We start from the raw sequence: 15,000 nt of genomic DNA, 5'->3' as shown, positions 1-15,000 counted from the left end.
CCTAAATCTGTCATAAACAAACTTGAAAGTACATCAATTTTTTGTATTTACTCAGAGTATTCCTGGCATTATAGACACTGTTCTTTCTTTTTAATATTCTCTAATTTGGGGGTTCTGGGGTCAGTGGGTGGCGGCATAGTGCCAATTTATCATGTTTATACAGATATATATCCTATCACCCTAGCTACAATAACTGCTAAGTCTGGTGACAAATTTGACAATTATTTGTTCTGGCAATAAAAATGTGAAAATTGGGCCCCAATTTGGTCCCCACACCACAGAGCCCACCCCTAGATGCGCCATAAACAGACTTACATAACATAACATAATATAATTGACAAATGTTATTCTTTGCTATCTATGTATCATTCCTTCAAACGCATGCAGAATCTATATTTTTTTTTGTACATTCTGTTGAAAGAAGTGAAAATAAAACCTTTGAATTGAATTTCTGGGGCAAATTATTTGTATAGGGCCCCATTTCTCTCTCTGTCTTCTTTCGTTCTTTAAAACAACAACAACAATTGAATTTGAATTGAATTGAATTGAATTATAACTTACATGATAACCATAATTTACCTTATTACTTCTGGCTCTAAAGGAAACAATTTGGTTAGATTTATTAATCTAGGAGCTTAGAATTCCCTCCACACGACCTCAAGGGGGCCACAGGGGCATTACGTCCTGTCCTTCCAAAAGGAACGATGACCATTTATACAGGTACGTGTATATTCTTATATCATATAGCGATATTACCTACCAAGTTTGATGAAAATCTGAAGATGCCTTTTTCACGGAGGTGAACATGTGAGAATTGGGCTCTCATTTTACCCCCCCCCCCCTTCTACACACACACACACACACAGAGACACACAACACAGGGCCCACCTTTTGACATGCTGGATCTGCCATGAGCAAACCTGAAGCTACAGCCACCAATCTACTTACTTCAGGTTCGAGAGAAGATTTGTAAAAATTACTTAATTTTAAGACTCCGCCCGCTCCCCCCCCCCCCACCCTCCCTTTCCGGCCCCGAGTAGGGAATGGTGCCCATTTTAATGTATTCATGTTCTGTCACTCTGGCAATTATAACTGCTAAGATTTGGGAAAATCTGGTCATGGATTTTCAAGAAGATGAAAATGTAAAAATCGGACCCAATTTGATCCCCACAGGGAATCTGCTATAAACAAACTTGAAACTACAGTCAACAATCTTCTAGGTTTGATTATGGCATTTACTTAGCTCTATTTCTCCTAGATCTAGAGAAGAAGATAAAAAAAAAAGATTCAGTAGCAAGGGAGAGGGACATTGTGCCCATTTGAGCAAATTGAGATCCCTATCCCCACATGGATGCTACCTGCCAATATGGTGAAAACACTTAATAGGGTTTTCAAGAAGAAGATGAATCAATGCGAAATGTTTACACAGGATATACGATGCAAAAGCTCATCTGAACCTTTGGTGAGTTAAAAAAAGATATATGTGTATATATATATATATATATATATATATATACATATATATATATATACATATATATATATATATATATATGAATAATATATATACATATATTTAATATATATGTACATATTATATATTATGTAGGTGTGTGTGTGCGTGCACCGAATACATTTATTTTCGATACTGTTATTTTTTTTTCTACCCGGTAAAATCTTGATTGGAGGTCATCCGACCACCATCCCCAGTAACGTGCTACTGACAGTATTTATAATTCTGCTTCACCGCTTTTTACCGTTTTGCCGCTACTGCTCTAATTTTTTTTTAAAGTTATTCAATACTTACCACCTGTTCAACGGTGAATTCCATACAAGCTATCCTCCACTTTATGGACACAGGAAGCAGGAAAGGAAAGTCCACCAAGGTAAATGGCCACTCAAACTAAGGGAGTAATTGGAAACATCAGCAGTATGAAAGAGAACTCTGCCATCACAACGTGGATATCATTTCAAATCGGCTCAAAGAATTCCTAGATGTCTTTGTAGCATGACGGTATACATCGGTGTATAACCACATGGAACATTATACTGTTACACATAATCTCTCCCTTGAATTGGCATAGGAATTTTCTTCCCCATGCATAGATTAATTCTATCTCGGCCGTCGATCGCCATGAAAAGTGGCAAATACATTACCTGCGGCGCAATCTACCAAATAATAACAGAAGAAATTGAAATTTTCATTACACTAATTAATTATGCTAATATAGGCCAATGCGTAAAATCATACATTTTGCTATAAATCAGAAAATAAAACTCATAGAATACTAATTTTTGGTGATAACATTTTTGAAGCATTCCTATAGGAAGGTACTTGTAACAAATAATATGGTATCAAAACTTATTTCTTTTGTATTGTATTTTTCTATGAATTTATGTCTTTCTTTGTTTTTCGACTTTTTGTTTTATATTTTTTTCACAAAATTTATGACAGCACATATTTCAAGCATAATTGTGCTAAAAGTAATAGATTTCAGCCAATGAATGTGAAAATATTTATATCATTTTGAATAAGGTAAGAAAACTGCATTTGCATAGCCTTTATACCAAATCACGTTTTGAGCCAATTGCGGTCTGACAAGCATGTATAAAAGGTCGTGCAGCATCGTATCGGTATGGCTGATTTTCGCGAAAATGGTATCATAAGATGTGCGAGACTAGAAAGTAAAAAGTCAGCGAGCAGCGCAGTCATAATGCGTGGTTCTCCGAATAAGTCTAAAGCACAATGTCTTGACAATGTGTGATGACGGTTTCACATAACTGGCAAAATATTAAAATGACAGGTTTGTCACAAATGCATTGAATGTTCACTTTCCTTGAACTAGGTGAATTTGGATGAATGGTTATACTGTCAAAGAGTGCATGTATTTGAGGGTTTGAGGATTTGTACCCAACTTTTGTTCCTTTTATAAGTTTAAAGAGGAAATGAAATTTAGCCCTTTCACTTGAACTTTGATCTTTCGACCTTTGAACTTTTGGCAAGAAACTTCCAAGAGAATCTGTATATGGTTATACATGCATACACTAAGTTTCAAGAAAAAATCCTGCAGGCTTCGCATAGATAAGAGGGAAATAATGACATTTTGATGAGTTGACCTTGACCTTTGACCCCTGACCTTTGATCCATGACCCCTAAATTCCCTTCATGATCACTGCCAGTCAGTACATGCATATATACTAAGTTCCATGAAGATACCTTGAAATATTTGTGAGATATGGAAAAAAAGTGAAATTTTAACATTTTCACTTGATCTTTGACCCATGAACTTTGACCTCATGACCCGAAACTCTCTCTGGGGAATCTTTATTTGGTAGTTCATGTATACACCAAGTTTGAAGAAAATGCCTCTAGTCACTGCATAGATACAGGGGGAATAGTGAAATTTTGAGCATTTGACCTTGACCGTTTGACCTTTTTACCTTGAGCATGTGCGTCCAAAAGTTGATAGGCACAACTGCGCCCACTCATGCATAATTTTTATTATACATGCCAAGTTTCATTAGGATACCTCTAACGTTTGTTTGCTTGTTTTTTTTTTTTTAGATACGCTGTCCACAAAATTGATTACGAACGGAAGGACAGAAGGACGGACGGACGGACGGACAACCCGAAGACATTTAATGTCTCCGGCGACACTTCGTGGCGGAGGCATAAAAATGGCATGGTAGTTCACAGTCAACACCACGCAAGCTCGCTTTCCGACACTATTTGTATGGACCTAAATCAGCTACTTAAGAGATTTATCTGACGGAGTTCCTTTGCGATAGACAGGTACTTGAATTTGATGCACTGCTACAGTTGTACAATTATTCGTATCTTCTTATCATAATATATCACCAAAATCAAAATGATTCCACATTCTAAATGCCCCTCTTCCTATGCATTCAACTCATGGAGAAGGGGAAAAACGAAACAAAACACAGTGCTGTCATACCAGTTCGTATACCCATGGTTGCCGTTGATATGTCAGCGTGGTTTGCTTGTTCTGGAAGTAGTTGTCAAGATGCTTATCCAGCACATCATCAGACTCTAAACCCTGAAGGTAGAAACTTTCGTCAGGAATGATTTTGCCGCCCGATTGGGCGCCATTCACCTGGAGAAAAAAGGACGCCATTGACAAGATGCTACTAAGCTGATGACACTGTAGGAAGGATAAGATTTGATGGTAATAACATCCTTAAAGGCAAAATATAATCATAGTTCACAAATGACCTCAGAAACTGTTAAGTTTTACTCTCAAATCGGACATAGATATGCTTAACAAATGTATGTGATAACACGATTTAACTTGACACCCCCTGCCGATCTACATTTTTTAACAAGCATGTCGGATAAAATGAAACCCGTGTGATTCGAACGTGAAACCTATTACTGCTGCTGGGCAAGATACCTGACACTACACCATCAGGCTATATCCCAGGCTTTCGGCAGTGGCACGTTGAACTTTATCGACCATCGGCACCAATATTCTCTTTCTATCACTTTATCTTGTCCGCCTTGGACTATTTAACATACCAATGTCGGAATTTTAGAGCTTGGGTATGTTGATCAAAGTTCAAATCGCGTAAGTCAGACAAGTTTCATGGTAGACCCTTTCGATGTAATAATTGCATTGCGTGACGAAACAAAATTCCAAATGGTGGAAGATGAATTTTGAACCCTTCTGAGAGCTGCTCTTTTTTAAACCTTTAAAGTGAGAATCACCTCCAGAGTCAAACTGATTTTCATGTATAGAGTTATATTACCTGAACTAACGGAGACAGTTGCATTTAAATCGGAGGAAAAAAGTAGGAAAGCTATAAGAAATCATTCTTTAATGCCATTTTGAATAATGTCGTAGGCTCTGGTATCTCCCAATAGCTTAGAAAGAAACTATCAATAATTTCCTCTTTAAGTCACGAACTAAGGAAGAAAACGTATGTGATGCCGAGGGGGTTATAATTGCTGAGGTATATAGTGACAGTGATTTTCAAAATCTAATATGTTCGTGCCATATATGTAGGGGTATAAGTGATTAGTTCGGGTGATGATGTTATGTAATTCAAAACTCTCCTTTACTCCGAAACTCTCTCCTGACACTGGGTTTCCACGACTTAATTACCTTAAAACATCAGTATTCATTTGCACTGCGCAACAGTAAACGTTGTTTCCTATAAACCTACCGCATGAAGAATATTCAGTGTTTCCAAATATAAATCTTCTCTGTCCAGTTGCAGGTACTCCTTTGGCCCATGCTCGCATTGGAGAGTCTTGAGAAGCACCCTGACAGTCCTTGCCAAGAGTTCTGGCTCCTGGTACCACCACTCTCCTGCGAGTACCAGGACATAACAAAATCAAATCGACTATAAAAGCTCAAGAACGATTTTCAAACAAAAAATAATGATAAAGCAACACAACTTAACTGATGCACATATACCCTTGACAAAAATCAGGGCAGGTGAAAATATCAGAGGCAAAAGTGCCCCCCAAAAAAGGAAAAAAATCATAAATACAAATGTCAGACGAACTTTTCTATTTGTTTGATCTCTAGCATTTTACCTATACATTATGATAACTTCAGAAATTTTTTCTTTTGACATTTTTGTTTTAATATCTAGCATCATTAGCTCTGACAGTTTTACCTCTGACATTTTCCCCCGAGACATTGTTTTCTCTTACATGTTAATATCTGATATTTTTACCAGTGGCATTTAACGTTATCGCCTTGGGGGTCCCATTAATGGTACTTTTACCCTTTTTTCCACTTTGGCATTTTAACCTGTCATAATTTTGACCTCTGACATTTTTACCTCCGGCGCTTTTCCTTATGTCATCTTTACACCTATATCAACAAATTATTCATCAACATCGCTCGACGTCTATATCAGATTTGTCCCACCCTATTTTGTGGTTGGATATTGCCTTTCCTTCACAGGCTGTGAAATCGAGATATTCTAATGTCCGCTAGCTGTCATCGTTCTATCCGGTTCATGGAGGGACTGCTTCTCTGGTCCTGAATCGGATACTGAGCTTTGTAGCCTTCAGAAGCTAATACCCAACAGCTCCTATCTTTGCTGCTATCGGTGCACTCCCATAATAACAAAAACAATTATAACGAAATTCCGGTCACAACAAAGTAAAAATTCACGCCGCAACGTTATCCGCTTTATGTTTTTTTTTTCATTGTTTATTTGTTTGGTTGTAACGAAATTTCGATATAACGAAAAAACAAAAGAAAGAAAACTGCTGGTCCCCCGAGGTCTTCGTGATGAGGGAAGTCCACTGTACTCCCAACGAACTTAGAGAGTCTTGGAGGCATGCATTCCCTTTTCTGTCTTGAAGGGAGATCCTGCCATAACTCAGTCCTGCCTAGACCAACATCCTGAACAAAGCATTAATTGCTTGCAACAACCACTTCTCAACACCAACTTTCTTGATCACCCATCTCACCATTTTCCTCGAGACATGGTCAAATACCTAGTCCAGATGGGCAAAGTCCAAGCCTAACTTTTTCTCAGTCTTGCGACGCACTTATTTCTCTTTCTGTTCATGCATAGCAAAATATGGCATCTATCAAGTCTGTAGTTTTTTTTTTTCTGACGTGAAACCAGAGCAAAATCAGTCAGATAAAAAAAAGAACAGAAAACCTGTAAAAGGAAGCAATATCAACTCCTGCATTTTGACATCTTATTGACATCAACACCTTTGTTGAAGCAGCATTCTCCTAAAGAAACCAGACCTGTGAGTAGTGCAATGTAACGGTATTATACTTGGTTGCTTGTAGGCATAGACATTTTGCTTTGTATTAACTTAGTTACTATCACGACTACTAGCTTACACTGTGGAACAGGATTGAAAGATCGGTAACTCCGTCCATAGCATTTACAATTGCAGGATACTTCTAAAAAATACATACGACCTACATGAATACATGAAATCAAGAGAAACACCAGGCTCATTCATTCTACTGAGCAAATATATCTTTTACAAAACAGGTCTAGCAAATAGGATATACTAACTCACTCATAATCTTAGTTTGAGTTGGAAGGAAGTCGTAGAGATACAATAATACAAGAACATTTCTATGAAGAAAACTCTCACCGAGAAGCTTGAATTTGCACTTGTCTTCCTTGTTCAATTTGAGAAGCGTCTTGGCCAGGTCCAAGACGATCTCTCTGCTCCATTCCTCTTCCACCCTATCAAAAGTGGGACACTCCAAGAGAATGGGGATCAGACGTACGTCCTTCCTGTTGGTAGATTCGCACAGAAACGTTCCCAGATCCTGGTACACTCTGTGGATTTCCTTGGCCATCTGAGCAAGATGGAAATACCGTGGGTTGCGTTATACTACGTCCAGGTAGCATGAGCTTACATAATTCGATAGGAAGAGAGTGATAAGGAATATAGATCAAATGTGGGAGGAACACTATTACAGTCTCAAAGTGACTGATATCTTGAGGTCAAAATCAAGCTATATGAGCTGTAAACTGTAGGTCAAAGCATTGATTCCATTTTAGATATATATATATTATATATATATATATGTCCAACGGTTTTATTATACATCATTAGCCCATTATTTTGCATGAAACGATAGAAGCTAATGATCACAGGCCAAGGACAAAGGTCATTTTCCAGTCATAACTACAGCTAAGAAGTTCCAGTTGAAATGAAATGTGGTAGAAAGAATATGAAATACCTATGGAACGCCATTAAGGAAACAATACAAAATTCATTTCACTCCAGCCAATATTCATTTCACTTTTAACAAATACATTTCACTCACAAACATTGATTTTACTTTTTATAAAAATACATTTCACTTTTCACAATAATACATTTCACTTTTCACAATAATACATTTCACTTTTAAATTAAAATTCATTTCACTTTTCACAAAAATACATTTCACTTTTGCATTAAACTTCATCTCACTTTTCACAAAAATACATTTCACTTTTGAATTAAAATTCATTTCACTTTTCACAAAAATACATTTCACTTTTACATAAAGATTCATTTCACTTTTCATAAAAATACTTTTCACTTTTAGATACAAATTCATTTCACTCTTCACAAAAATACATTTCACTTTGGCGTACCATATCACTCAGACGAAACCATTTCACTGCGCTAAAACCATTTCACTCTGATAAAACCATTTCACTCTGATATAAAACCATTTCACTCTGATACAAAAAAATACGTTCCTCTTTTTTCCCGGCCAAAAGGTGGCGCCAGTCTGAGAGGAGTCACAGTGCCATGGCACTTTGTTAGCACTGAGCTGAGGTGAGTAGCCGGCCAGCTGGCCGCCTGGCTATGCATGCAGTACCTAGATTTACTGAGTAGCCAGTCAGTCGGCAAAAACCCGTCTAGAATATCCAAGTCCTCGCACGCGAGTTGACCCCGCAAGTCATAGAGAGAGCGATTGGAGAATCGTTTTGAAATGCTCATATCTTGGTCACTGAATTACGTTTTCACATGATTTTTCTTTTATTTGATAGGTAAAGGTTAAAACTTGGATACTATCTTGTTGATTTTTCCAAGAACGACATGAAAGATTATCAACTTCGTGGCTAACTAATTGCAGATGTTCCGGAAATAATGGATACAGATATTCTTCTAAAATTCTCCTAAAAGTCTTCTTTTTCATCGTGGGGCACCAACAAAAGTTATATCATGTAAAAGGAAATTTATTCAGCTTTAAGATGATACCTAAAAGTGTAATGTGATGATTTGTAGATGGGTCAGCAGCCAGCTGATATCATAGGGATGTCATTCCTTTTTTTCTCGGCACGAAATCGCGAAGTACTGTACTGTCCCACATATAGAAATTGACGTGTGTCCTCGATGCCTTTGTACGTGTGTGTTGCTGTATGAGCGACCCCAGCGTAAATACACGTGGTCAGTTTCGAGCGTCTAGCTGTGATATACTGTGCTTGTGTCTGTCATTAGACATTACGTACCAATAGTCTACAGCCTCTTGCTGGGCCTCCCTCTCTCTCTCTCTCTCCCTCTCTTTTTTTGATTATATGTCTTGTTCTTGTTATTCATAATACAATGTACAATTTTATGTTTGTTTTGTTTGCTTTTGTCCACCCTTCTGATTTCGTCAACAGGAAGTGTCTGATTCTCAGTTTCATTCTGCCATCAATCATTCACATCACTCTCTCTCAATTCAAAGCATCCTAAGCATCCAATCAAATACATTATAACCACTACTTATACCGTTCACTCCACTAAAGTGAACACAGTTACATTATATCGAAATTCTGCTTACATTATCCACTTTTTTGTTTTACATGCTTGGTTATAACAACATTTTGATATAACAAAAGAAAGCTGTTGATCCCAAGGACTTCACTACATTACTTCACTCTATTACTATAGGCCTACCTAACTAGGTAGAGAAATTTACATACATTATTGCACGTGCCATTCTCATCAATTAATAAAATACAGTACCTTTTTTTCATTAATAACAACAGAGAAAGGAGCACAATCCACAAGTTTTTTTTCTTTATAAATGTATATACATCTCCATATATATATATATATATTTATTTATTTATTACATGTAAGTGTTGAAAGAACTACATTGCAGTTAAGTTTCAAGGTATCCACCAATCTTCATGACAATGTATCACACACATAACAAAAAAAATACCTAAAGTAAGAGCTGCATAAGCAGTCTACAGTTTTATCTACTTTTTAGCAGTATAGTCAAATGCAGTTTTAGATCATTTTATTTTTTTTATTTATAACTCTCATTTATTTATTCATCCATTAATTAATTATTTTTAATTTATTTTTTGGTGGTGGTATTGGACTCAGTCTCCAGCCAAGTGGCATGTTAGAGACCTACAGAAGGTACAACTGTCAGCGGTCTTGTGAGTACATGTAGGAACGCGAGTAGGATCAGTCTGTCTTGACTACAACAGTGATGTACAGTGAACATTTCAAAAAAAAATTCTTCTGGTGAAGCTCAGTAATAAGACAAGAGCAAATGAATGTACCAGGTAGTTTGAACAATTGCAGAGCTACATTGTATTGAGCAGATCTGTACAAATAATTTGCCGGCAAATTTTGACACTGGCAATAAACAAACTATACTGATACCGATGTTGCACAAACATGAAACAGTTGTGAATATTGCTTGAATGTTATGTAAGTGAATAAAATCAAGCAAGAATACCACAAATGTTTTGAGGCAATACTCTGTAAATTACATGCCATCTACACTTTTGGCAAGGTTTCACTGAAATGATACATGTACAGAGATAACTTCATTAATAGTTCAAACTGCATGAATGTTTGAGGGTGTACAAATGCCCTTGAGTACTCTGAAGGCAGGTACACATACGTGAATCTTCTATAGTATTCACATCGCCAAGATTTCACACACATGAATAGAGGGTGACAGTAAACTGGCAGCTGCAAGAGCAATTTGAAGGTGTACATGTATACATATGAAGTGTACTTACTGGAAACAAAATGAAACATGTACAAAATATATAAACTTCATCGACAGTCCAAACAGCAGAGAATGTTTTGAAGGTGTACATATGCCCTTAAATACTTTGAGAAGGCAAGTACAATGTATCTATTGGTCACACTGCCAATGTTTCAAACACATGAACTGGCAGCTGCATCAACAATTCAGAAGTGTACATACTACATATGAAGCAGGGGCGGATCCAGGAATTCCGTAAAGAGGGGACGCGTTTACAAAATTAAAGGGGGGCGCATGCACCCCTCCCCCCATTTTTTTCTTTTCATTTCTTTTGTTTAGACAAAAAATAAAGGGGGGCGTGCGCCAGTTGCGGTCCTAACTGGATCCGCCAATGTATGAAGTACACTTACTGGAAACTAAACAGATAAAAAATTTAAAGTAACTTTAAAACATCAATATTACTGGAAATCGAAGCAGACAGATCAGATTTGGCCTTATAGCATCTTGCAAAATATCTATGTGAAGAAATCTTTCATTCCCAACTTTAGCATTGACTGTATATAATCTTATCTGAAATGTCAAAAGGCAAACTGATCATCCCAACATCTCTGTCAACTGAATACACATGTATCAGTACATGTACACAAGCAGTATCATACACATTTAAAATATCTGTGTGTCACTCTCTTCATGGTTATGACTGAGTGAATGATACAAATGTGTATTCGAACCCCTTACCAGTAACAACACTCGACAACCCTGGGGTAGACTACAGGCCAACATGAAACCCCCCAGGTGTTATAAAAATCTGCTCATCTTACCTTTCACAAGGTCCACAATTTTTCTTTATAGGTATCTAATAAGAGCATGCCCGTTCAATGCGAACATGTTCAACATTTTGGTTGATTTGGGGGAAGTACTAATGTAATGTATCATCTATCCAACTGTTGTGTCAAAATCTTCATCTTCTTTATCCCTTCTTGACCGTTCAATTCCTTTTGGTGACATACCTTGTGTATCTTCCTGATCGAACAGAATTCTTACATCTTTGAAACCTCTTCTGAAATGGGTCACAACCAAAATATTAGCAATAAAACATGCATACATGTACTAACTAAACCTCTTATAGTGCTGATGATGTACAAATTAAATTCATACCTTCAGCAACAAGACATGCCCCCTGTCGAGTAATGGCTGTACGTCCAGATACTACTTCATACTGTACAATGTACTTGCTTCCATAACATTTATCAAGAATATCATGAAGGATAATATTTAGTTTAATCAGAGCTCATAATTCTGCCATCTGTACAAACTCCAAAGTAATTTAAATGCACATAATTTAACATATACTATCTTGCATAGTTCCACACATTGATGTATCTGTAATGGTCGAACTTCACATTTACTACAACAACCGTGCTTTTCAAAGAATATACATGTACATCCTCTTTACTAAAAATATTACCGTAAAGATGAATGAAGTTGATATACAGTAACATACTGTAATATGTTACAACTGTATATCAACTTCATTCTTCCTATTGTATCATATCACATATTTAGCACCTTTCTGAGGTAGGTTATCATGATCACATACTGCTCTAGGTTTTTCAATGAAATGAAAAAGTTGACAGGTGTACTAATCAGTTGTTTCTATTCTTGTGAGGAAGTCACTCAGCGCTTGCAAAACAGCAGTGCTCTCCTTGATAAAAATCTGTCAGAGATTGAATGGTATGTGTGCATCCAAGAAAACAAAATACACTATAGAACTGACAGTGTAGATCTTCTCGTTTATGTCATGCAGATTTTCCTGGAGGCCACAGAGAAGAGAATCACCTTAAATATGCATGTTCCATCGGTGTGATGTCAGGTACTGGGGATACCTACATATACAATGTGACACAAATAGAGAAAGGATTAGAAAATGCATAACAACTTTTCCAGATATTACTCCAAATTAATCATAGATGATATTATAAACCATTATTCACAATAACATGTCCGAAAACATTATGTTGGAGTAAACCCCAATTCAAGCAGAGAGAAACTACAGACATGCACTGTACTATGGTAAACATATGAAGAGTCTGTTCGCAAAAACCGATAAGTCCATTTTTGAAGATTTTCAAGTACGGTCTCTGTCATAAAGTACAAAATAACACCTTTTAAATGAGATATTGGTCAACATATAAAAGGGCATTTTTAAAGTTATGGTCAAAAGAAGCAAAAATTTTCTTAGTATTCTCTTTAATTTTCCTGACCTTTAATCGCAAATATCTCCATGTGGCAAATATGGACTTATCGGTTTTTGCGAACAAACTCTTCATATTATTCTGAGAATAACTGCATTCATTCAGACATCCTCGTAAACTTTATTGTTACAAATTGTAGATGCGGAAGACTAATAATACATCTCTATATTTACTGACAACTTGTATACCAACTTGAAAAATTCAAATAGCCTGGTACTCTATTAGTGTTAACATTGCAGCCGGGTCAACTCTTAAACATGTCATGAAAATTATGTTTACATCAAATACTAGAATCGCTCTTGTGCCTTCTTTCTCCATGCGAAAGAAAAAACTAATAATAATAATAATATTGAATCTATACTGTTCTTGTTTGTATTAAGTGATGAGTAAATCATATAATAATTAACTACTAAGAGATGAAGACTAAGATCCTGTTTATTATAGACAGCATACACATTGTACACTGTACGATTTTTGTGAATAAGTTGTAAATTCAAATTTACAAATTGCCATCGCCACATACAATTGTAGGCCTACCGCCACCGGCCTGCACTGACTTACTGTACACAACACACGATCGCGATATCACGAAGTTCCAATTGAGCGAATGAACAACGCTAATTTCAATATATGGGACTGACCCTGCACCTCCGCAGAGATCGTTAACAACGGTGCATTTACGGTCCGAAAAAGTCCCCTTCCGCACTAGATGCGATCACGTGACCTTCCGGAGGACTAGAATACATTATTTGGCCTCTAAAAATGCAATATTCAGGCCTAATTTTTAACAAGTTATGCTTCTAGGGCACCGTCGATCTTGGTATCTGCGTAAAGCACGAAGTATTGCCGACCTGATGAACAAAAAGTCACATCAATCCCCTTTTTAGATGGGTCAGCAGCCAGCTATAAACACGGGAATGTTTTGAAAGAGGAAAAATACTATGTCAACTTCGAGATACTATTTAAACGGCAAAAAATACTCATTTTGAACCGGAAAAAATAGCATGTCGATCACAAGAAGTCAGACATCAAACTTACCCCACAACATCGCTGTTGAAAAGCGTTGTAAAACACACGTTAATTATTCAGCATGTCGGGCGTAGATTCAATTCTCGATGTAGTACTGGTATGCATGTAACGGCACGAGCGTGCATGTGAGTGAGGCCGAGGCGAGGACCGACCGTCGACTGCTAGCTCGCCTCGCGTCGCTTCCGCGCCAGCGTAGCGCGCTAAATCTAGGTACTGCCAGGGAGGTGACCTCCCTGGTACTGCATAGCCAGCCGGCCAGCTGGCCGGCCACTCACCTCAGCTCAGTGCTAAGTGCCATGGCACTGTGACTCCTCTCAGACTGGCGCCACCTTTTGGCCGGGAAAAAAGAGGAACGTATTTTTTTTTTTATCGGAGTGAAATGGTTTTATCAGAGTGAAATGGTTTTAGCGCAGTGAAATGACTTCGTCTGAGTGATATGGTACGCCAAAGTGAAATGTATTTTTGTGAAGAGTGAAATGAATTTGTATTTAAAAGTGAAATGTATTTTTGTGAAAAGTGAAATGAATCTTTATGTAAAAGTGAAATGTATTTTTGTGAAAAGTGAAATGAATCTTTATGTAAAAGTGAAATGTATTTTTGTGAAAAGTGAAATGAATTTTAATTCAAAAGTGAAATGTATTTTTGTGAAAAGTGAGATGAAGTTTAATTCAAAAGTGAAATGTATTTTTGTGAAAAGTGAAATGAATTTTAATTTAAAAGTGAAATGTATTATTGTGAAAAGTGAAATATATTTTTATAAAAAGTAAAATCAATGTTTGTGAGTGAAATGTATTTGTTAAAAGTGAAATGAATATTGGCTGGAGTGAAATAAATTTTGTATTGTTTCCTTAATGGCGTTCCATAAATACCGTTAGCCGTGAAGACAGTGATTAGCATCCTATAGAAAAATGTTATGCAGTCAAATTGCTCCAGTTCCTGACCAGTTGACACAAAAACAAAAGTAGTGAAATGATATGTTCACACACTCTGAGGGGCAACAGTTCTCAATTGCAGGTATTGTGATATCTTACAGTACACTGTAAAAACATCGGTGTTAGATTTAACACCACGGGTGTTAAATCTAACACCGATCAAACTTCAATAAAGGACCACACTCACAGGTGTTAAAAATGCACTGTGATGGTGTTGAAAAGTGTTCACCTGACACTTCGTGGTGTTAATTTGACACTGTACCTGGTGTTATTTTGACACTGTACTGGTGTTAATTCGAAAATGACACCACATGGTGTTGATTTGATATT

The 15,000-nt window shown here is 36.9% G+C and overlaps 1 protein-coding gene across 1 annotated transcript in view; it reads right to left on the bottom strand.

The window, feature by feature from the left end:
* LOC139727605 (probable E3 ubiquitin-protein ligase HERC4) overlaps positions 1 to 15,000 on the bottom strand; it is a 47,425-nt gene that overhangs the window by 28,589 nt on the left and 3,836 nt on the right. The window contains exons 4-7 of the mRNA XM_071638587.1: positions 7,103 to 7,313; positions 5,185 to 5,330; positions 3,957 to 4,115; positions 1,808 to 1,903 (exon numbers count right to left, since the gene is read on the bottom strand). Of these exons, the coding sequence (XP_071494688.1) occupies positions 1,808 to 1,903; positions 3,957 to 4,115; positions 5,185 to 5,330; positions 7,103 to 7,313 (612 nt within the window). The remainder of the gene's footprint in view (positions 1 to 1,807; positions 1,904 to 3,956; positions 4,116 to 5,184; positions 5,331 to 7,102; positions 7,314 to 15,000) is intronic.

Source organism: Diadema antillarum, unplaced genomic scaffold (genome assembly GCF_040938485.1).
Source record: "Diadema antillarum isolate AM-2024a unplaced genomic scaffold, OU_Dant_1.0 seq00000136_RagTag, whole genome shotgun sequence".
NCBI classification, from domain to species: domain Eukaryota; kingdom Metazoa; phylum Echinodermata; class Echinoidea; order Diadematoida; family Diadematidae; genus Diadema; species Diadema antillarum.
The sequence above is the reverse complement of the archived record's forward strand: the minus strand, read 5'-3'. Positions and strand labels throughout refer to the sequence as shown.